The sequence below is a fragment of the Equus przewalskii genome, chromosome 4 (genome assembly GCF_037783145.1).
Source record: "Equus przewalskii isolate Varuska chromosome 4, EquPr2, whole genome shotgun sequence".
Taxonomy (NCBI): domain Eukaryota; kingdom Metazoa; phylum Chordata; class Mammalia; order Perissodactyla; family Equidae; genus Equus; species Equus przewalskii.
This window is the reverse complement of record NC_091834.1, coordinates 100,104,482-100,126,147: the sequence shown is the minus strand read 5'-3', so window position 1 is coordinate 100,126,147 and position 21,666 is coordinate 100,104,482. Positions and strand designations below refer to the sequence as shown.

The 21,666-nt window shown below is 41.9% G+C and overlaps 1 protein-coding gene across 1 annotated transcript in view; it reads right to left on the bottom strand.

The window, feature by feature from the left end:
• Positions 1-21,666, bottom strand: part of CNTNAP2 (contactin associated protein 2) — a 1,871,069-nt gene that overhangs the window by 228,484 nt on the left and 1,620,919 nt on the right. Inside the window, exon 16 of the mRNA XM_070616681.1 lies at positions 10,894-11,064. Coding sequence (XP_070472782.1) covers positions 10,894-11,064 — 171 coding nt within the window. The remainder of the gene's footprint in view (positions 1-10,893; positions 11,065-21,666) is intronic.

Below are 21,666 nucleotides of genomic sequence, written 5' to 3'. Positions count from 1 at the left end.
CCATCCAGGAGCTGCGTTTCCTAGTCTCCAGGCATGGAGGTGGAGCCATACGACTAGCTACCCCGAAAGGAATGAGAACAAAGGAGTGTGTGTCACCTCTGGGCCAGAGTGGGTAAGAAGAGAGAATGCTTCTCCACCCTCCCTTTCTCTGTCTGCCAACTGGATTTAGAAACTCCAAAGCTCCAGGAGATAGTGGAACCACAAGACGAAAGGAGCCTTGATCTCTAAGTGACTGTGAGGAAGATCTTCATGGAACAGAAACATGCATAGTAGACTGTCATACAGCCTCTGAAACCTAGGGTTTTATTTGTTACAGCAGCTCATGTTATTCCTAAATGAGAATATGTCTACTCTTATATCTCCTATGAACTTATCACAGGTTTTTCATTTATTTATAAGACAAGAGGAGATCTTAAAAATTTTTTTTTAAAATTAAAATCTCTTAAAATTTCTTCAAAATCTTCTCCATCAGACCACTGGAATTTTGAAGGCATAAATTGTGTTGTAATGGTCTTATTCTATTTTCAACATCCAGCTCTGGATCAGAACATTACAATAGTCAGAAAATATGTAGGTTGTAATGCTATATTTGAATGAATTAGTGGAATTCTGTAGCTCATAGAATTATGATGTTTTAGAGCAAAGAGAAGCGCCTGGGTGCCACGTGGGAGCCTTTAGATTGGTACATGTGAAAGTCTGAGGCACCTCCTATACTAACCCTGTGGAACTGAGGTCCTGAAGGAAGGAGAGGCAGGACTGTGCTTAGAATATAAAGGCCAATGAAACTTGCCCTATTGGGAAGTTCGTCAAGGATGAGCTGGACCTTTGAACATGGGAAGAAATTATCTTTGTTCTTCGACGTTTCTATTTGACATTGAATGGCTTCCAGAACCCAGAACCCAGACTTTCAGCTGGCTCATGCAGCTCTGTTTTTCAGCCACACTCAAAAAACAAACAAATAACAAAGTTCTTTATGGTTAGCCACGGAATATGAGTGCCATCTATAATGTTATGTCTATAAGAAAATACATTTCAGCTTCCAAATAACCAGTTCAGAAGCTCCTAGAACACAGTCCCTTTGCATATTGGGAAGTTTCTACCTAAACTAGAAAATAAAAGCTAAAAAGGTAAAACTGAATATGATAGAGATAGAAACAAGTCTTCTTTCCCGAGAGTATTTAAGAAGAATATATTTTAGCTATGACCTTAGTCCTATATTAGATTTCATGTAAGCCCTTATGTTTCTCCTTGTGCCCTCAAAGTTCCTATTTGTTTTTTTTGCAAGGAAAGATTTGCCCTGAGCTAACATCTTTACCAATCTTCCCCCCTTTTTTTTCCCTCTCCAAAGCCCCAGTGCAAGGTTGTATATCCTAGTTGTTAGTCCTTCTACTTCTTCTACATGAGCCTCCTCCACAGCATGGGAAGTGACAGATGAATGGCATGGTTCCATGACTGAGAAACAAATCTGGGCTTGGAAGAGGAGCGTGCTGAACTCTAACCACTAGGCTATCAGGGCTGGCTATCAAAGTTCCTATTTTGACTGCTACAAAAAATTATCTTGTGGGGCCGGCCTGGTGACATAGCAGTTAAGTTCATGTGCTCCGCTTCGGGGGCCTGGGGCTTGCCAGATTGGATCCCGGGTGCTGACCTACCCACCACTTGTCAAGCCATGCTGTGGCAGGTGTCGCACATATAAAATAGAGGAAGATGGGCACAGATGTTAGCTCAGGGACAATTTTCCTCAGCAAAAATAGGAGGACTGGCAGCACATGTTAGTTCAGGGCTAATCTTCCTCAAAAAAAAAAAAAAAACTTATCTTGTAATTTGAGCAAAATGTGTCTTTAAAAAGATAACTCCCTGAACTCTTGATTTGTAAAGAACTGTTTCTGTAAGGTTTCCAGTTGATATTCAGTTAGCCATTGTTTTGTCACATGGTTTTGATTTAGGTATTTGTCTGATGATTTGTAAAAACCTAGCATGGTTGTACTTAACAGTTCTCTTTGGCCTTTTGAGATATTCTTGGTTTTGAGCTATTTCAAGTAATCTTCTCCAGTCACTATATTTAAATGAAGCTCTACTCCCTGATTTATTGTATCTTCTTCTTTTTTTAACCAGCTTTGAATTAATTGGTCCCAAGTGTCATCCTTAGTTGAATCAATTCTTCAGCATTGGTAACATGCACTAACTGATGATGGCACCAACTCTCCCTTCTTGAAGGATTTGGTTTTATAAAAATATCAAGCCTGCAGAGACACTATTAATGTCTAGAATAGCAGATGCAAGGTCTCTAACTTTATTATAAATCCATATATAATTTCTACTTTTCTCACTAATCCATGTTTTTAATATTGAGTACTACTAGCACATTCTTTCTCCCATCTCTGTCTCAGATAAGACGGAATGAATTCAAGCATCTTTAATCTCTTCTCCTCCTGGAATGCCTGTTGTCTTCCAGCTGGCCATAGGCAGGGTGATTCTAGTAATTGTTTTTTTGACACTTTAACATGCCAACTTTTTGAAGGGAAAGATTTTGTGGTCAACCACACTCAATAAATAATCTAGAAAACGTTAGAATCAGAGAAGATGAGTGAGAGGAAAACTTCCATCAGAAAAAATCTCTATGAAACTTTAGCATTTCTCTATAGCAATGACATACAACATATATTCTATGCAGATAAACACCGTGCAAAGATGCTCTTTAATGAGGGTGCCTATTATTTTCCAGGCAATTCACCGAATTAATTGTTTTGCAGAAGTTTTGTCATTTTTAGGAAAACGAAAGACTTCGGTTTTATTTATGTTTTATATTTTAAATGTAGTTGCAGTAAAAAAAAAAAATCTTTCATGTGGGCAGAATTTCAATAGGGGAGTGGTCTTCTAAAGATGCCTCTGGAGTATGGAGAAAGAAAGGCAGGACCACAAGTTCTGTAGAGAGATGACTCCTTCTGACCAACTTAAGAGGAATTCCCAACTTCTAGAAATTTCCAAATTGGCAGACATGGGTAGATCAGTGACATCTAAGGTAACATCTAAGGTAACTTCCTATCAGGAGGACATCCTACTCTAAATTCTATCCTTATAACTCTAGGGCAGCTATGCCATATGCTCAAATAACTGTCCCTTTAGTAAGACTGGCAAAGAAATCTGCGTAAATGCAATTTGACTTTGTTATTTACCAATTATTTGCATATCTTTTAACATTTAATAAATGCAGACAGCTAATATATTAAATAGCTTTAATATAGCATACATTTCATCTTTAATTTACATCTCACCTTTTTTTTTATTATTATTAAAGATTTATTTTTAATTTTTTTTTCCTTTTTCTCCCCAAAGCCCCCCGGTACATAGTTGTATATTCTTCATCATGGGTCCTTCTAGTTGTGGCACGTGGGACGCTGCCTCAGCGTGGTTTGATGAGCAGTGCCACGTCCGCGCCCAGGATTCGAACCAACGAAACACTGGGCCGCCTGCAGCAGAGCGCACGAACTTAACCACTCGGCCACAGGGCCAGCCCCTACATCTCACCTTTTTTGAGTCTATATTTGAAATTGAAAATTTTAAATCAGAAGCTATAGAAATTTTTTAAAATTAAAAAAAATCACAATGGTGTTGCTATACATGTTTAAAAAATATTTTTGGACAGGTAATGTTTTTTCTTATGTATTGTAGTGACCAAGTCAGAATCATTCTTTAGATCCCAAATCTTTAATACAAATTGAGCTCATAGTTAGATTTGCAAAGTAGTAGAAACACTAAAATTCTTCCTAAATCTATGTTGATAACCTAAGTTGCCTTGGATAATTAAAAGAAAAAGTCCAGACACTGACCCCTGATTTGTATTAATAGAAACTCACAATATATATAAAAGAAAAAACACCCTAAATAATACCCCAATGACACAACAGGCCAGTCAAGTGGAATTAGACATTCCTCATGTCTACGCAAGAGAAGCTCCTTTAATATAAAAAGTTGTTCCAATTCTGAAATAGTGGAAGATAAATTGCCATTAGTTTATTTCTTCCGATTTATCAGTTTCTGTATATTGCAGAATGTTTTCTTCTGTGACTTTCTCGAGCGTTTGTATTGCAGAACGCTGCACCTTGGAAAATGAAAGTTTTTCCTTAATACTCTTTCCTAAGATTAGCAGGACATTAGACTGCTGCCTCCACATTTTTGTGGAGATATGCCTGCTAGATGAAAATATTTTCTCCGAGTCATCTTGACATCTTAAAAAGCTCAAACTTGGTCAACATGGAAACTTATGATGAAGTATTACAATAATTTCTGGTTGCTTTTCCTGAATGTTTCCTAGCCAGTCAACATCCCCTTCAAAAATTTCCCATTGTGTCCTCTGAAATCTCTTTTAAATTGTTAAACTAAAATTAAAATGCTATGGTCACTATTTATCATCAAGTACTTCCAAAGGCTTCCTTCCTCTGATTCCAGTTTATTTTAAGGGAAATGTAACCATCAGTACTGCAACGGCTTTCCCCAGTGGCCCATATCTTGGGGCCAGCAGGGCAGCCGGGCATATCCTTCATTTCTCAGTGCTTCTTCCATTCTGTGGCACCAGAACCTTCCTTCAGCAATGCATCCTCCTGTGACAGACCCTCGCCCCATTCTTGTTTCTATCATCCTTTGAACCTGAGGACTGTAACATTTGGCTCACAGGCTCCCTGTCCACTCCGTCCATTGCCATCACCACTAGGGACATCAACAGTGATGTGGATGACCAGCCAACACTCTGGCCTCCCAGTTCCCTGACTTTCCCCACTGCCTTTTCATACAATCTAGAATCCCACTTGTATGGCCAGACTATGCTTCTTAGACCTTCTTATCATCCAAGCTGCTTTCCTGTGAAATCTTGAATTCCAAAATTTCACCACCCATGATCTGTTCTTCCCCCTTTCACTGTATTCTTTGTCATCGTTTTGCTCACCAGCCCGTCAATCATGGTAATCTTCTGCACCTAGATTTTCCGTGGTTCTGCGTTTAGGCTAACACCGCATTCATTCATTTCATTCACTCAGCAAATGCTTATTCAGCACCTACCATGTGTCAGGCACTGTTCCGGCCCTGGGGTTACAATGTACAGTGTTCCATATCCCTCGCCGCATCAGTGTAAGATGCAGCCACCCCTTTCTGATGTGTCCATGCCATCTATGACTCTGTAGGGTTCTTCCTTTGCCATCCAGAGCCTCAAATGCTCTTTCCCACTTATTTTGAAGGCTCAGCTAAAATGATACATTCTTGAAGAAACCTTTTCTGACTCTCCAGTCAAATGTAATTATTGCCTCACCTGGGTAACCACAGTATATTGCTTGCACCTCTAATATTTATTTCATCGTACCTGAAATATTGTTTTATATACTGGTTCTCCCACTAGATTGTATGTACTGTAGGATGGGACTATGTCTAATTCTTCCTGTGCTCTCCTTTGGCACATACATAGTAGGCGCTCAATAAATAGTGGTCGAAATAATTAGAATATTTAGAATCAGTCTGAGCCTTGCCTAAAACTCTCCACTACTTGTGTCACACTTTGTACTCTAATAGAACCAAACGCTTGCAGTTTCCTGAACACCCATCATGTTCCCCATGCCTAATCTTTTGTTTATGCTTTGGTTTGCATTGTCCCTCCTCCTAGAATTCTTTCCTCCTGTGCCTTCATCTAGCCAACTTCTTTGGCTGTTCTTTATGACCCAGTTCAGGTATCATCTCATCTTCCTCTTCCCAGGATGGGTTATGTACCTCTCCACTGGATGTTTATAATACTCATGCCTATTGTTGTAATTTACTTATTGTATTTTTGATGACCATAAGCACCGTATCTGGAATCAGCTGTGTAACCTGTGTGCCCCAGTTTCCTTATGTGTAAAATGTGGATAAAACTTGTTGTTGTGAAACCTGAAAATGTTAACACCTGTAAAAGCTTTAGAACAGTGCCTGGCCATAGGAAACTTTCAATAGAAGATACGTATCCATACTGTTACTGAAGTGTTTGTCTCCCGCCCTAGGGGAGAGCGTTGGGTTCTTTTGTCTTCACCTTAGAATCTCCAGGATCTACCCCATTGCCTCTGACACAGCAGGTGTCCAGTTAAGTGGTGGCCTGATGATGGGACCAGGTCATCATCACCATTTTGGTCAGGAAAGGGATCTAAAGAGGTCTAGTTAGGGGTAACTCTTAAAAAATAAATGGATATTTCCATGGTTAGTTAATTTTTTAAAATAATATTCCTCTGTCATCTCAAAAATACTGACAAAACAATAAGAAAACAAAAACAAAAAAACCAAAAAATCGCTTCTGATTTGGAAAGGGATCTACTATACTAGTCCATGGCTTATGCTCTTGTCTTTACTGTGACCTGTTCCCCTCAGTCCCTTCAGATCTTCTGATCCTGGGTCTCACTCTTCCCACCTCCTGGGGACCTCACTCCTTCAGCCAGTCCCTTTCTCTCACATATCTCCAGTCTCACCTTCTTTAGCGTATTTTTCTCTTTATTATATATGCATGCCAAGTTCCTACCATTTACAACAACAACAAGAACAATGAACAAAACCATCATCCCTTGATCTCCATATCCCTGTCCACTCACCCCAGGCACTGTGTTCCTTTTTGACAATGACGTCTACATATTAAACCTGATAGGCACATTATGTCCTTATTTTAGTGACCTCTCAACAGTGTTGAACAGTCCTTTTTGGTTCTTGAAGTTCTTTCTTCATTTCGTCCCTGGGATACCACTGTCTTCCTACTTCCCTGCCAGTCTTCTACGAGCTAGCTTTCCTCCTTCTCTCCAGTAATGTGGTTTCCATTCTTGGACATCTTCTTTCCTCTCTCTACACATTTGTTCTGGGCAATCTCATCCATGCCAAAGGCACCAAATATTTATTTCCTGATGATTCTTTAAGTGATGGTGACTCCCAAACTGTATTTCTAACTCAGACCTCTCTGTTGGGCTCCAGAGTTGTATACATAGTATCCTCTAGATGCGTCCACTCAGATAGATGCTCCTATAACCTGCAGATGCTCAAGCTCAAAATGTAGATTGCATTTTGCCCTCAAACGCCATTCTCCTTAGTAAAATGTGCTCCACCTACAGAATCATCAAAACCGGAAACATTGGCTTCATTCTTGAAGCCACTCTTCCACTTCACTCTCACATAACGTCTTGTTAGAATCTGCGGACTCTACCTCTTAAATATCTCTCACATCTACACCCCTTCATGGCTGTCTTGCTCTCTTTCCATTCACTCTGCTGCTATCTTAGCACAGGCCCCATTGCTGCTTTTCTGGCTTTGCACCTTTTCTCTGGTGAGTGCAAACCTGATTGTGACATGCCCCCTTCTCACTGTGACTTTCAGGGTCAAGTCAAGTCAACTCCACCCCCAGCACAGAGCACATTGATGCCCTGCCCCCTGCCTACCCTTCTAGCCCTAGCTGTCCGCTCCCAAGTGCACCGGGTTCCTGGCTGTATCTGTTCCCTCTTGAGTCCTAGCTTCAGTGCCCAACACCTTCACTCACTGGTGTTCTCATCCCGTAACGTCTTCCCATCCTGATCCCTATTCTTCCCCCACCTTCTTCACCCCATTGACTCCTGCTCGTCCGTCAAGATTTAATTAAAGCGTTGCATTCCCCAGGAAGCACTCCTTGTCACTCCAGTCAGTTTTAACTATTCCTACTTGGTGCTCTCAGCCCTCTCTCTCGATGTCACTGGGAGGCAGTGTGGTATAGTGTTAACAGCAATGACTCTGGGACAAATAACAAGTGTTTGGGGTCAAACACCAGCTCTGCCACTTCCTAGCTGTGTGACCTCGGCCAGGCAACTTACTCACCCTGTGCCTCAGTTTCCTCCTTTGTAAAATAGAGCTGTTAATGGTGGTGCCCACTTCAAAGACTGGTTAGGACAATAAGTGAGATGATTTATGTAAAGTCCCTACAACGGGGTCTGAGACATAGTGAGTTTGAATAAAGCTGAGATATTTTAATTATTCTCATAACTACTGATTTACTGTCTGCTTTCCAAAACAAACAGATCTTTGAGGGAAAGAAACCATGCTTGATTTGAGTGTGTTCCCTCAGCACATAGCACAACTTCTGGGACATAACAAGTACTCAGTAAATACTCATTGAATGAATGAATACATACAGGTAACAAATAAGTGAAATATAGCCTTAAACTTTTACCTTTAAAGTGTGCTAATGAGGAAGATCACTCTAATTTTGTCACATATGCTTTTTTATTTGCACATTAAGATGTTGATGATTTCTCATTGACTAAGTGTAACTGACTTTCTGTTCTTAGGGTCAAGAATCTTCCACTTCTGACAGAAGGGCACAATGTGGTTAATTAACAGAAATGTTATTCTGGACATCACCACGTAGGTGTGAACTGTGACAAAATTCCTTGAGATACACACAGAGAAACAAAATTGGAATTCCTATCAGAAAGAGATCAGAAGGCCTAACATGTTAAAGAGGAAAAAGGTAGAGACGGTTTTAAAAAGTTTGCCTTCAGGAACTGTCTTTCCTGAGCCTCCTCTGGTAGCCAGCCATGGCTGTGAAAACCTTTAAGTTTGCAGAGTGACTAATCAGCCTAAGGAAGAAATGAGCCTGAGAGAATTCTCCATCTCTACCCAGTTCCCCATGAATCCCACAGAGAAGAGTCTCACTAGAAAAATGTGACAAGTGGGGCAGCAGCAAGCCTCAGTCATGGCCATTTTTTCTCCACCTTCTTCATGAAAGCATCACTTCTTGTTTATTTTGAAGAAGTTTTTTTTGAAATACAGAAATCTGCCTTTTTCCCCCCATAAAGCTCCATTGAACCCCCATGGAGATGTTACATAATGACAAGCATTTGATATTTCTGCCATTTGGGGGATCTTAAAAAGGTTATTTCCTGGTTAGTAGTTACTAGAAGCTCCAGAGGACTCCTGGCGGAGGCTGGGTGGGGAGTGGGGGGGGTGGGGGGAGCCCTAGATTCTCACCTGTGCCTTGAATGTCCCACATTTCTTTACCAAAAGCAAGCTATGTCACAAAACAGGGCTATAATTCACTCTCTGCCACAGAGTTTTCATACTGTGAAAAGACTGGGAAAACTTTGAAAACTTCTCAGAAGACTCTTCATAATCAGAAATAAGGGAAATTCTACTACACAAGTGCTGAGGAGAAACACCTGTTCCTCCTATATCTGGTTCAGCTTCTTTCCAACCCAGGCGTGGGTTTACAAACAAGGACAGGGCAAATCCAAGCAATTTTATAGACACCTATAGAAGTACTCAAATATAGAATTGTCAAAATTTTTTTTTTTGCCATATTTCTAAAATATAATCCAACTAACATGGAAGTCAGAAAATAGTTTGATTCAATTAATTTAACTATGAAAAGTGAAAATCCCTTTTAAATAATTCCAACTCATAATTCAGTAAAGCGAAGATTTCTATTTATTTATTTTTTAATTCGAGGCTAGAATGTCCTCAGTCTCTCTTTCAATCAGATCTGGCTCAGTCTGATCTACAATGAGTATCCTCGGGAAGATGATAATAACAGTAACTGCTAGACACTGAAATAAGTGCTTTATGAATATCCTTATTCTACTATCACAGCAATTGCCACAAATTAGCATCCTCATTTTACAGATTAAGAAATTGAGAGTCAGAGATTAAGCAATTTACTCAATGACTTGGATTTCAACCTGAGAATGTGAATTTCAAAGTCTGTGCACTTTTTACTCTACCACTGTCTACCATTTTACAAAAAGAATCCCGAAGGATTTCAACAGAAAGACAGTTACCTGAGATCCCCCTTTTAAAAGAACACATTGCATAATTATAACTACAAAGGGAGAAAAGTACTCCATCATATATTTTTGGGAAATGGGTTTGGGACCATTCTCAGATCACACCCAGTAACATAAACACTGAGATAAAGGGCACAGTCTAGGAGGAAGACTTCTGATGTCGGGAGCAGGAACCAAGATATTGTGGAGGGACGTGGGGACACTGATTGGTTTTCCTTCCTGGTCGCTTCTGTCGTCTTGCTGATTCTGTCTTCTTCTGAATAGCCAGGAGAGCCTGGTGTTTGCAAATATTCAGCAAACCTGGAAGTCTGTGGATTGTAAATTCCTAAAGCCGAACTTATGCCCCGGGCACAAACTGGCCCTGGTAGGATGAAAACTGCACTTCTCAGATCCAGCGAACCCCTATCTTCCACAGATGGCATCCCCCAAACCCCATGACCTCAGAAGGGTCTTTGGGATCCAAGGTAAGCTGAGCTGAGCTAGGCGGCATCTGCTCTTGCTCTGGTTCTGTTAGTTTCCATATCCTTGGCTAAGTAAAACCAGAACTTAGACCTTTAGAGGGTATGTGGATGGGGGAGCCTCTTCTGGAGAGCTGCAGACTTGAAGTTTCGTTGAATGACACCAACACTGTTGTCTATGCTGCTTCACTAACTCCTACAGATGTTTATTTTCATTATCCCTATTTGCCTTTGTGTTATTTACCCTACTCTCTTATTCTCTATTCCTGATCACTTTCCACAATGCTCTGTCTACTCTTAACCCCGTCTCCTGGGAAAAAGGAGACACACACACACACACACAAAAACTTTAAATATATGTTCTACTCCCATATTAGTAGGGCGATATATTCTCTCTCATCTTCCTGGGATAGCATTGCTTGGGAATCTGTATGAGCCTGCTTCCTTGTGAGCACTCTGAGGACAGGGACCCAGGTCTCTCTCAAGTTTGTATATTTGCCTTCTAGCACCATTCTTGAAACAAATGAAACCACTGATGTTCGAATCAAATGAAATTTCATAATCATGGCTAAGTCCAGGTTGAAGTGACAAAGAAGTGACTATTCGTGAGTTGACAAAGAGCTTATACTCACATTTCAGCTCGAGTTTGATGAAATCTGTGTTTCCCAGATTTTCCAGGAACACTCCCCGAGGGATTAATGTTTTGAAGTAGAAGGAAATATCAGCACTGGTTTCCCCTTGGAAAGTAGAGAAGTGCAGGTAGGATGATGGGTTTGGGAAAGAGGCAGCATTCCAATAATTCCCTGTGGAAATAAAAAAAAAAAAACCACGGTAACTGATCATGGTAGATATCCATTTCTTGAGTTTTAATTAATTTCCATTAGCAATAGCCCTTGTTTACTTTCATCCTGCTGAACCACATTGCACCAAACCCTTACAAACGTATCTTAGACTTTCCAACAGTTACATGTGTGTGTATACATATAAAATATTTTATTAAAGATTGATAGTTGGGGTTCCTACCAAGAGCAGTCCTGGATAGAAGCTAGGGAGTAAATGCCAATAGAGGAGAAAATGGAGAGAAGCCTCTGGGGTCACTGTCTTTGGCGGGTGGCGGGTGGCTATCTTGAACTTGTGCAAATGTACTGGCAGCTTTGGTTTGCTGCAGAAAGCACCTGGTCTAGACCTAGAGGGATGGATAGCAATGGGGTCCTTGGTATTCTGCTTTCGCTTCTCGTCTACCTTTGCCTTGGAATAAGCAGTGCCTGCTTCCAGTCAGCAGCCACCCAGACTCTGGGTGCGGTGCTGCAGCAATACAACTTGGGGATGCAGAAACCCTGTGCAAGTGAGGAGCTGAGAAAAAGGAGGGATGACCGGGCCAGGCTCGTCATTTCCCCATCCCTCCTGCTCAAACCCCCAGAGGTGAGTTGCTGTAGAACAGGGCTCTCCTCCTCAACTTCTTCCTCTCTGGGCCTCCAGGTGACGCTCTGACCTGTGGGGTGTTTCAGAGGATGGGGAGTGCTGAGCTGAGCCCCGCTAAGGGCTCTCAATCAGCCTCCACCCTGAGCTCATGGAGAAGACGTGGTTGTTCCCGCCCTCACTCACCCCCACTCCCCATTGCCTGATAGTAGCCAGTGTCCCCAGGAGAAAAACAGTTCACAGGACAAAATAGAAACACCAAACTGGATGACTCACATCCCATTGGAACAGATGGACCAAGAATTTATCATGAGACCAAGAGCTGACTCTCAACTTCACCTCCAGGGGAGAAATTCCGTTTTTGTCTTTGGTGAGGAACATTGTCCCTGAGCTAACATCTGTGCCAATCTTCCTCTATTTTGTATGTGGGATGCCACCACAGCACGGCTTGATGAGCAGTGTGCAGGTCCATGCCTGGGATCCGAACCTGTGAACCTTGGGCCACCAAAGCAGTGCATGCAAACTTAACCACGACACCACCGGCTGGTCTGAGAAATTCCTTTTTAATGTTCACATTTCTGAGTACATTTACTGTCACAGCTAAGGACTAAAATACATGGGCGTGCTTTAAAACGGTTACTAAAGCCTTTATCTTTAATACTAAACCTATGTTAAAGTAACCAGATTAGACCCAAGATGGAGTCTCTCATGCTAAGCCAGGCCAGCAAGCCAAAACTTAAAGTTTCTATGCTTGACTCTCCCAGAAGGAAGACCTAGCTCAACCAATCGGCACTGGCCTGCTCAGCACAAGTTTCCTGACCAGCTCCAAAGCCTCCCTTTGCTCCATATGAGGGAAGTAACCCTCTCTAACCAATCAGCAAATGCCCAATAACTTCCTTCTTCCTGCTCACTTGGGCCTATAAAAATCTTGCAGCTTGTACAGCTCTTTGGAGCTGCTTTCTACCTGCTAGACTGGATGCTGCCCAAGGCATGAATAGCCCCAAAAAAAGCCTACTAGGTCAGTAAATTGTATGTGGAAAATTTTCTTTTAACACCTAAAATATTTGTTCTTTTAAAAACTGATTTTTGTTGTGTTTTTCTTTCGAAGAACACAACGAATCAACTAAATCCACTCTATTAGTTTCTGGATACTGTTTTTTCACTTTCTTTTATGCAAATTACACACATATGCAATATTAAGTTCAACTGCTATTCTTAAATAAAATTAACTTTGTGTCGGTACTGCTATACTTAAGCCATAATTCTAGATTAAATATATAATGTTGCTGTATTATGAGATATTGAAATACCTCCTTTTTTAAATTAACGCTATTTGTTTTTGTTCTTAGAGATATCTAGGACATAGGGATATCTAGGTGAGCGAATGGCCATATATAACCAGTAAGTCAGTGTAAAATATGTTTGTGAATTTCTTCATTAAGGTCAAAACAGTGGTGGTGGAATCTACTGTTTAAGGTGTTCCAAAAGTCTTAGTGTAGTTTTAAGTTATTTTTTTAAATTGCAATATCATAGCTTTCAGTAGGAGAAAAATAGACTAGTTTCCTCTTGGGAAGAACAATATTAAATGACATTGGTTAGAATAATACCTGATAAGAAAGAATTGTAACTATCGTTTAAGATGCTATCATCTGAGGGCTGAGTATCTTCCTGGCTCGAGATCTGCCTTCACATATAAGGAGAAGACTTCAGGCTCTCCTTCACCAGCTGGCTGAAGAGGAATGTGTTTTGAGATAAAACCTAAGTCAAACTAGAAGTTGCGATACTCTCGCCAACCAGAGTCCTAGGAGCGAATGAAGACAGTCCCCTGGGCCAGCAGGATTCAGCTCCTTCTAACTGGGTGAGAGCCCTGTAACAACCTAGGAGACAATAGGATTAAAGTCCCCAGCCAAACTTCAGCCTGAAGCAAAGCAATTCCTTCTCCTTAGGCTGTATCCCCGTGACACGAAAGTAATTAACATTTAGAAATTTCAATCCAACCAAGTGCATTCTGATTTTCTGAGGTGGTGATGTGTTAACAGAAGGGCAGTGGTCTAAATGATTCTAGCAAAAAGAAAGCTCAAGTAAAATATGTCAGTGTTTTTTGAGGTCTAGCATGGGTTATTCAGACAGAAATATCCCCAGAGAAGAGAAGGGCAGTTCAATCAGTTATTCTAGTTTGATGAAATCTCCCAATAGACCACAATCCCATTTGTTCTAATTCTATGCTCACTAAGCAACTTCAATCTAATTTGGTCTCTTGAATGGACATATTCATGGGGAAATTTTGCCGTGTACAAATGGTGGTGCGCAGGCATCCTCTTGGAAATGCTGGATTATCACATGATATATTTGGAGTTGTCACTTGTGGGCTGCCCCAAATCTCTGGATGAATTGACAAAGTTCCGATTCTTGACCCAACAGTGAGGACTCTACTCTGGACCTGACTGGTGGTGTCAGAGTCCAGGTATCTACTCAGGAGGTGCTGAAGCAGAGCCATGGAGGCACAACAGAGGAGCTTCTATTATTTTTTAAAAGTCATCCTTGAAAATGTCTATTTTAGTTATACTTTATAATGTACATCATATCTGACTACAGTCGTACAAGGATGGAATTTAGAGGTAAACATGCTTTTTGGGCTATGGGCCTAAAGGCTTCAATGAGCAGGGAACACAATAAGAAAGTTTCGATGCTGCTGCTTCAGACCGTGAAGAACTTCTATGAGGCCTGTTCTGATGAGTCTGTTGCCCAATTTCTGGGATTTTGGTTGTAACAAAATAACATGAATGCTTTTCCCAGTGTTCATTGCGCTTCATGATGCAAGGAGTGTAGCGCATTATTACTGTTTGTTTACATTGCTCCCTACTGACCGGAAGCTCCTTGAAAGCTGGGAGAAAACCAGTTCATCTCTGTAACCTTTGGCCCCAGAGCATAGTTAGTACTCAATAAATAATTATTAAGTCACTGGGTAAGTGATAGCCTGCCCCTCTCAGTTGTACCCAATTCCACTCCATATGCAAAGTCCTCATGGGACAAAACCTACTTTATAGTAACTGGGGTATTGAAGATACTAAATAAATATAAATAAAGGCTAATGTTATTTTAGTACCTACTGATAACTGGACGCTGCTTCCACTAGCACACCATTTTCCTTATCCATGACCTAATTTCTATTATTCCCTATAGACCTCATTGAAAAATGTAAGACTGATGGTCTCATAACCTTAAGGTTATTGAAATAGCTGCAATTTGCTATCAAGGTCAGTGCCATGGAGGGTGAAGTGACATTGGAGGAGAATACCAAGTTGGAAATAAGAGACTCACTGAATGGCAAGCGCTGGTGCTGCAGCAGGCGGCAGGGACCGCCAGTGTGGCCAGGCAGAAGGGGGCAAGGTTGGAAACTGAGAAGGAAAGTGTGAAGCAGAACAGAGATAAATATCTGAGACTGGAGGGCCCACTCAACAGTAACAGAATAATGAGACAGGTGAAAAGGGGCCAGGGCGCCAGCCAAGGGCCAGGGCAGCCATAGTCAAAGGCTAGGCCAAACTGGGTGACGTTGAAGGCACTGCAAAGTTGAAAACGAGTTGTTCGTGTGGGAAGCTTTTTAAATACTCTCTGGGCAAGGCCTGGGCTCTTCTTAGGTTGCAAGAGGAACCAGGGAGGTACCTCCAGCCAGTGCAGGAGAGCAGGGCTGGGGCAGCAAAGCTGGCCTTGCTGACAGTCATCATCACTTCACACCTCAGTGATTCAGGAGCAGAAAACGCAGTATCACATACTCATCCAGATTCCTTAACAGCCATTTACTTTAATCTCGTGAACAATTATTTGGTATGGGATTCTGACTTCAAAATGTCTAAGGATATTTTCTAATGGGAAGTAATTAATTTTAAGTCTAATTTTAGTTTCTAACAAAGTATTACACATTCTACAGAGTTTTAAAAGTCAAGTGGTGCTAGAAGGGATACAGCAAGATGCAATTCCCTGCTTCCCCCTCCCCATGCCAAACCCAACTTCTTAGCGACAACTCCTTCTACACTTTTAACTTTTGCTTATATCCCTGTATTTCTAAAATATACTTATGTAGATTATTTATGAATTTATGCATTTTAGAGAGTCTCTATTTGCTTTTCTGAATGCAATTATAATGATTTTCCCATGGAGTTTTAAAGGCATTTCCCCACCATCTTCAAGCTCTCAGCATTGCTATTGAGAAAGCTAATGCTTTCTGATGACTGCATCTCGTATGCAGCTGTTGGGGTTCAGGGCACGCTACCCCAAAGCACGATACCTTGGGATATTGAAAATTTCAAGCTGAAGGAATCTCCAAGGATGAGCAACACAGAGAAGACTGAGAAGAACAGGCGTGCTAGGGTGGCCCTTCTTTACTTCATTTAGTGTGTGATCTTTGTCCTATCATCTCCTTCCATGACTTTCCACTCTTCATCAAACAGAGCACAAAAACACTCAAGTTTAACCATTTCTTCATGTCTTCATTTCCTCATGAAGGCTCTCATGTCATCTAAAACTTATATTACATAAATTCATATGCTTTTCTCCTGTGACTCTGTCAGTCTAAGTTTTAGATCCAGCCAGGGGCCCTAAGAAGATTGAGGGAAACTTTTTCTCCGACATAACTTATATTTTTTTCTCTCTGGAGACTCCCAGGATCTTTTCTTTAATTCCCGTAGCTGAAACTTCATACGATTGCCTTTGTGTAGATCTTTGCCCCACATCAGGTCTGGAACTTGAATAATTTCTCCAATTCCCCTTTCTTAAACATCTACTAGTTTTAGATTTATCTTTACTTCTTTTGTTCCTTTGCATTCCTAATTTTGATCTTTTTTCTTTGTGTTCTACTTCCTTGGATAGTCCTTCAGCTTTATTTTCAACACCACTATTGTGGGGTTTTTTTTTTTTTTGAGGAAGATTAGCCCTGAGCTAAAATCTACTGCCAATCCTCCTCTTTTTTGCTGAGGAAGACTGGCCTTGAGCTAATATCCATGCCCATCTTCCTCCACTTTCTATGTGGGATGCCACCTCAGCATGGCTTGACAAGCAGTGTATAGGTCCGCATGTGGGATCTGAACTGGCAAACCCCCGGTCTCCGAAGCAGAACGTGCAAACTAACTGCTGTGCCACTGAGCCAGCCCCATTGCTATGGTGTTTTTACTTCAGCAATCATTTTTAATTTCCAAGTATTATTTCTTGTTCTCTGATGGTTCTCTTTTGTATGGCACTCAGTTATAGAGTTTTTTAAATGTAATATCTTCTCTTATCTGAGAATATTAATTTATTTTTGAAGGTTTTCTGCATTGTCTCTGTTTCTCCTGAGATTCCCCTTGTACCCCACTGTTATTTTGGGGCTCCTTTCATGAGGTCTCTAACATTACCTTAAATGGTCAGTGAGTCTTGCCTATCCATTCACACTGAACAATGAAGTACTGGAAAGCTGACTGGACTCTCTGACTGGACTCTCTGTGGATCTGGGAGTGGTGATGGATTTGTTGATTTTTAGTCTCTACCACAATGTGGAGCGCTCCCTATCTCATTGAAGGGCCCCCAAATGTCAGTATCTGTGACGTTTTTGGTCACAGATCATTCAATTTCTTGAGAGAAGGCTCCTCCAATTTCCTCATGAGGATCATATGTGTGGCGGTCAGTGTTCTGGGAGCTGAGGGGAAGGAGGCTGACGGGTTCACATTCATGCAGATTACCATGTCTACATTCTGTCTTAATAAAGGAGTTTCACCTCCATTTTCTTTGGTGCCTAGTGTCTGGAGCATAACCCTCTCGCCTCCTGCTTGGGCGGAATAGAACAGACACTGGAGGGTTGGAGGAAGGGAACTAGGGATCTAACTGATGTTTCCACAGACTTCCAACCAGCCCTGCTGTGAGCCTCTCTCACCCTCATCCGGCCTTCTCATGACGCCAATTCCCAAACCTCTTGGAGCTCCACAGTTTGCTTCTCATCTGCCTGTCAACAGTCTGGGCTTACAGATTTTCTCGTACCATTAGTAAGGAAGCAACTGGACATGTGATATGCTGAAGTTCCCTCTGTGATGGTGGCAGTAGCAAGAGCAGGGAGCAGGGAGCAGGGAGCAGGGAGCAGGTGGAGAAGGGAGGATGGTAGGGATAATAGGAAGCGAACTCACGGGGCTGCTCTGGCCAGTCTGTCACTTGGAGAAACTGCTGAGCACTGGTCCACGTGCAGGCTCCGGAATCAGACAATCTGGCTCCATCACCCACACCCACTGAGTGACTTTGGATACATTCCTTGATCTTCCTAAATCTCAATTTCTTCATTTGTGCAATAGAATAACAATGAGACTTCTTTCAAGGGTATTGAGAATCACAGGAGATAATCCACGAAATGCATTTAGCAGAGTGCTGAGAGCAAAATAAACATTCAGCACATCTTATTAATCACTACTAAACTGATGGCGTTGGTATCATGTACAGTCACTGTCCAAGGGCTTGGCCAACGAGTGGGGGAGGATGCGAAAGGGCTTCTCTTTCTTAACCCGGTAAACAGCAAGTCAATAAATCCTGAGGCTTTTCTCCTGAGCCCACTTTAGGACAGGGGTGAATTCCTAAGGGGGAAGGAGCAAACCTCCCCCAGCTAGACTGAGAGTGAGAGCTAACCTTACAGTTCTAACATCTCCAGCCAGTTGGCTCCTCACAGACTCATATCCACGTTTGCCCTTTTGTCCATTTCTTCTCTTCTCTCATTTCTCTGCTCCCTGCTCACTGGCATTCAAAACTGTCTGCTACCTGTGTCTTCATCTCCTTACTGACTTTTAAAAAACAATTTCCATTCAAGACACACAAATGAGAGTTATCCTTAAGCCCTGGTAACATAATATATGGTTTTGTAGGGTAGCTATTGTAGGGGAGGAAGACATTTCCTCTTCCCAAATGGGGGTTTGTCTGGCTGGAGAATGAATTAAATTCACATGAGACAGAATAGCAAGAGAAAATTAAACAAAGCTTTATGAGGAACCATGGCCCGGGGCCTTTCTTCCCGAAGGAAGAAAGGGCACTGACGAAATGGGGTGCACATAGTGGTTATATACCCCCAAACAGGGTGTTTCACATGTGATTGAAATGTCCCTCCCACAATAGTCACAAGATTGCCCTGTCAGCACAGCGCTTGATGGACACAGCAGGTAGTGGTCTGCTGTCTCGGTGGGTGTAGCAGGTGGCAAGTCTATTGTTTGGAGCTGGGTGGTCACAGGTGAGCGCAGCAATCAGTTCCTAGCCTAAGGAAAGATGCTTAATCCTTAAGAAATGCCAACGTTGGGAGGGGGAGGGAAGTCAGTTACAGGAGGTTACCAGACTAGCACAATAAAATGCAGATTTAAGTCCTTGCCTTTGGTATTGATTAAGAGTTTTTAGAGAGAAGGTCATCTCCTTTCTTCTTCCTGGTACAGAGAGGGAGGCACGTTTTACAGATAGAGATTTACCTGACAAATGTAAACGTGTCCTAACAAAGGGCAAGTTCCATTCCTCAGAGCCTCCTTCCCTGTCCCAGTTTATCAAAAGCAATCAGCCTCAAATAATCCTGATGCCAAAGAGACATATCTTGGGGTGGCCAATTCCAGGTCCCCACACCATTAAATAAAAAACTGATGAAAGGAAGAATGACTGAGCAACTAAGAAAGCAGAACTACCCAAACACTATAAACAATTTCATTTGAACAAAGGTATACCAGAGACACCTCCAGAGCACCATTTCTCCCTCCTCAGAGGGGACTCAAGTAACTAGGAAAAGGTGAAGTGGCAGCGGCTGGAAGAGTTGGCATCTGGCTGACGTGGAGGAGATTGTGTGTGGGCTCTCTTGGCTGCGGTTCAGTGAGCTGTGTGGCTGCTGGTGTGGTCCAGACACCAATGGGCTTGTCCATCCTCTGCCAGATCCAGCAATTTCCTCAGAGCCACCAAACAGCCCAGCACTGGGACCACACTGAGAAGCCTATCTATAGCTTCTGCTTAGATGTCAAGCACTTTCCAATGTAAATACTAGCTTTGAGGAGACTAATTACTCTGAAAATTTTTAGTGACCTGAAGGTTAGAAATTTGAGTATTCTTTGAGTTATGTAATGAGCCTTCTATTGTTTACTACGGGCTGAGTGCTATTTACAACAATAAACCAGATGGCTTCATTTGCATGCAGATTTGAGTCTATTTGTAGAGGTACCCTTATGGGTAGAAAAAAATTACTTCCTTAATTAAACCATTTTGTACATTCAGGAAAGGTAAGAGTAGCTTTGTTCAGCTCTCAGCCTCATTTTCCAGGGCAAGCTAAACTGACAATGAAGGGCTGCCCATTAAAATGCTGCTCTTGAGTCAGCTCTTCTCTCTGCGTGTTTCATCCTCTCCAGCAAGCCTTCTCCCCTGCTACAACCCAAAGGGGCAATATTATAAACTTGTGGGAGGAGTCAACAATAGAAAGTTTTCACCCTGTGTCTCTCTGTGATTTGGTTCCTTTGGGAAAGAATGGGGATAGGGTTCCACAGAGAACAAGAAGGTGATGGTGAAACCCCGAAGGTCATGGTGCTTGGGTGCTTCCTGCACTGCTGTGAGCTCACTAATAGCCAGATTACAGGAGGACATGATAAAACTGGCTTGTTCCGAATTAGTCGTGGAAACTCATATGTTGAATCTGCTAATGCTGCGTTTAAACATAGTGGTACTTAAGAGGTAATTTTATTTTATTTTGAATGCTTGAAGCAGTTGTGTATACTTGGATATTTGGAGATGGGCACGTCTAAGTTTTCTCATAAAGCTCTTCAGGGTCTCCACATTAGATCCCTAAATTTCCTTAAACCTTCCTTATTGGGGCTATTAGCTATGCCTAATTAGTTATTCTAGTCATCCTAAGTATATTGGGGTTCAAAGTTAAAAATTAATAACGACAAGTGGAGACATGAATAACTAAGTGGGTAATGGAAACATCTGCGCTTGCTGTTCTTCACTCAAATTTCTGTCTGGGGTAAACTTCGAAGGTTTCTGTGATTGATCCCAAAGGAGGGGGGAATAGCAACCTGAGTCTCTCCCCCACCCGGTGAATAAAGCATTGGAGGAAGATCTGTTTGATTTAGCAAAAATGAAACTTTGTTGCATCTGGAGGCTGTAGAACAAATTTATATCCACTAGATGCAGGTCGAAATAAGAAATATTTAACAAGTAGCGTAGTATACAGAAGTGGCCATGTGGGGGATGACTCTGGGGATTGCTGAACTTTTAAATGCTTGTGTGTCCATCCCAGGGATAAATCTTCTGCTTTTCTTTCTTTTCCTGAGTGATTTCACTCACTCTCATGATATCAAGTACTCACCACGGGTCAATGATTCAAAAATGTATGCGCAAAGTTGGATCGTCTTTTGAGTTTAAGATTAACATATGCATTTCTTACTGGACAGCTTTACTTTGACCTACAAGTACCTCAAACTCTAAATGAATTGAAAGTGAACATGTATTTCTTCCAAATTAACTCCACTTGCAGTATTCTCCACTTTGGAGCTGTTCCCACTCTGCCTCTTAAGCCAGAAACATGGGAGTCATTCCGCAGTCTCCAGCCGGTCCCCAAGGCCTGATAACCGCACCTCCAAAATTTTCTGCAGTTACGTCCCCCGCTCTCCATTCCTTCTGCTGCCTTGGCTCAGGCTGTCATCTCTTACCTGGATGCCACACTAACTTTTGGCTCTGCTTCTGGTGTTGTTTATCTTAAATTCAGTCTCTGCAAAACCAACAGAGAAATCTATCTAAAATGCACAACTGACTGTTTCACCCTCATGAGCAAAACCCCTAATGGTTCCACGTGTCTGTGGAACGCATTGCAAGCTCCTGGACCTGGCACAGGAAGCCGAGTCCTACTTCTCCAGCCTCCTTTCTCCCTACCCCTCGCCTTAGAGTGTATGCTCAGCAACACGCAGCTGCCACGAGTTCCCACCATCCACACGCTGTGCCTGGATTCTCCCATGTCTTTATTT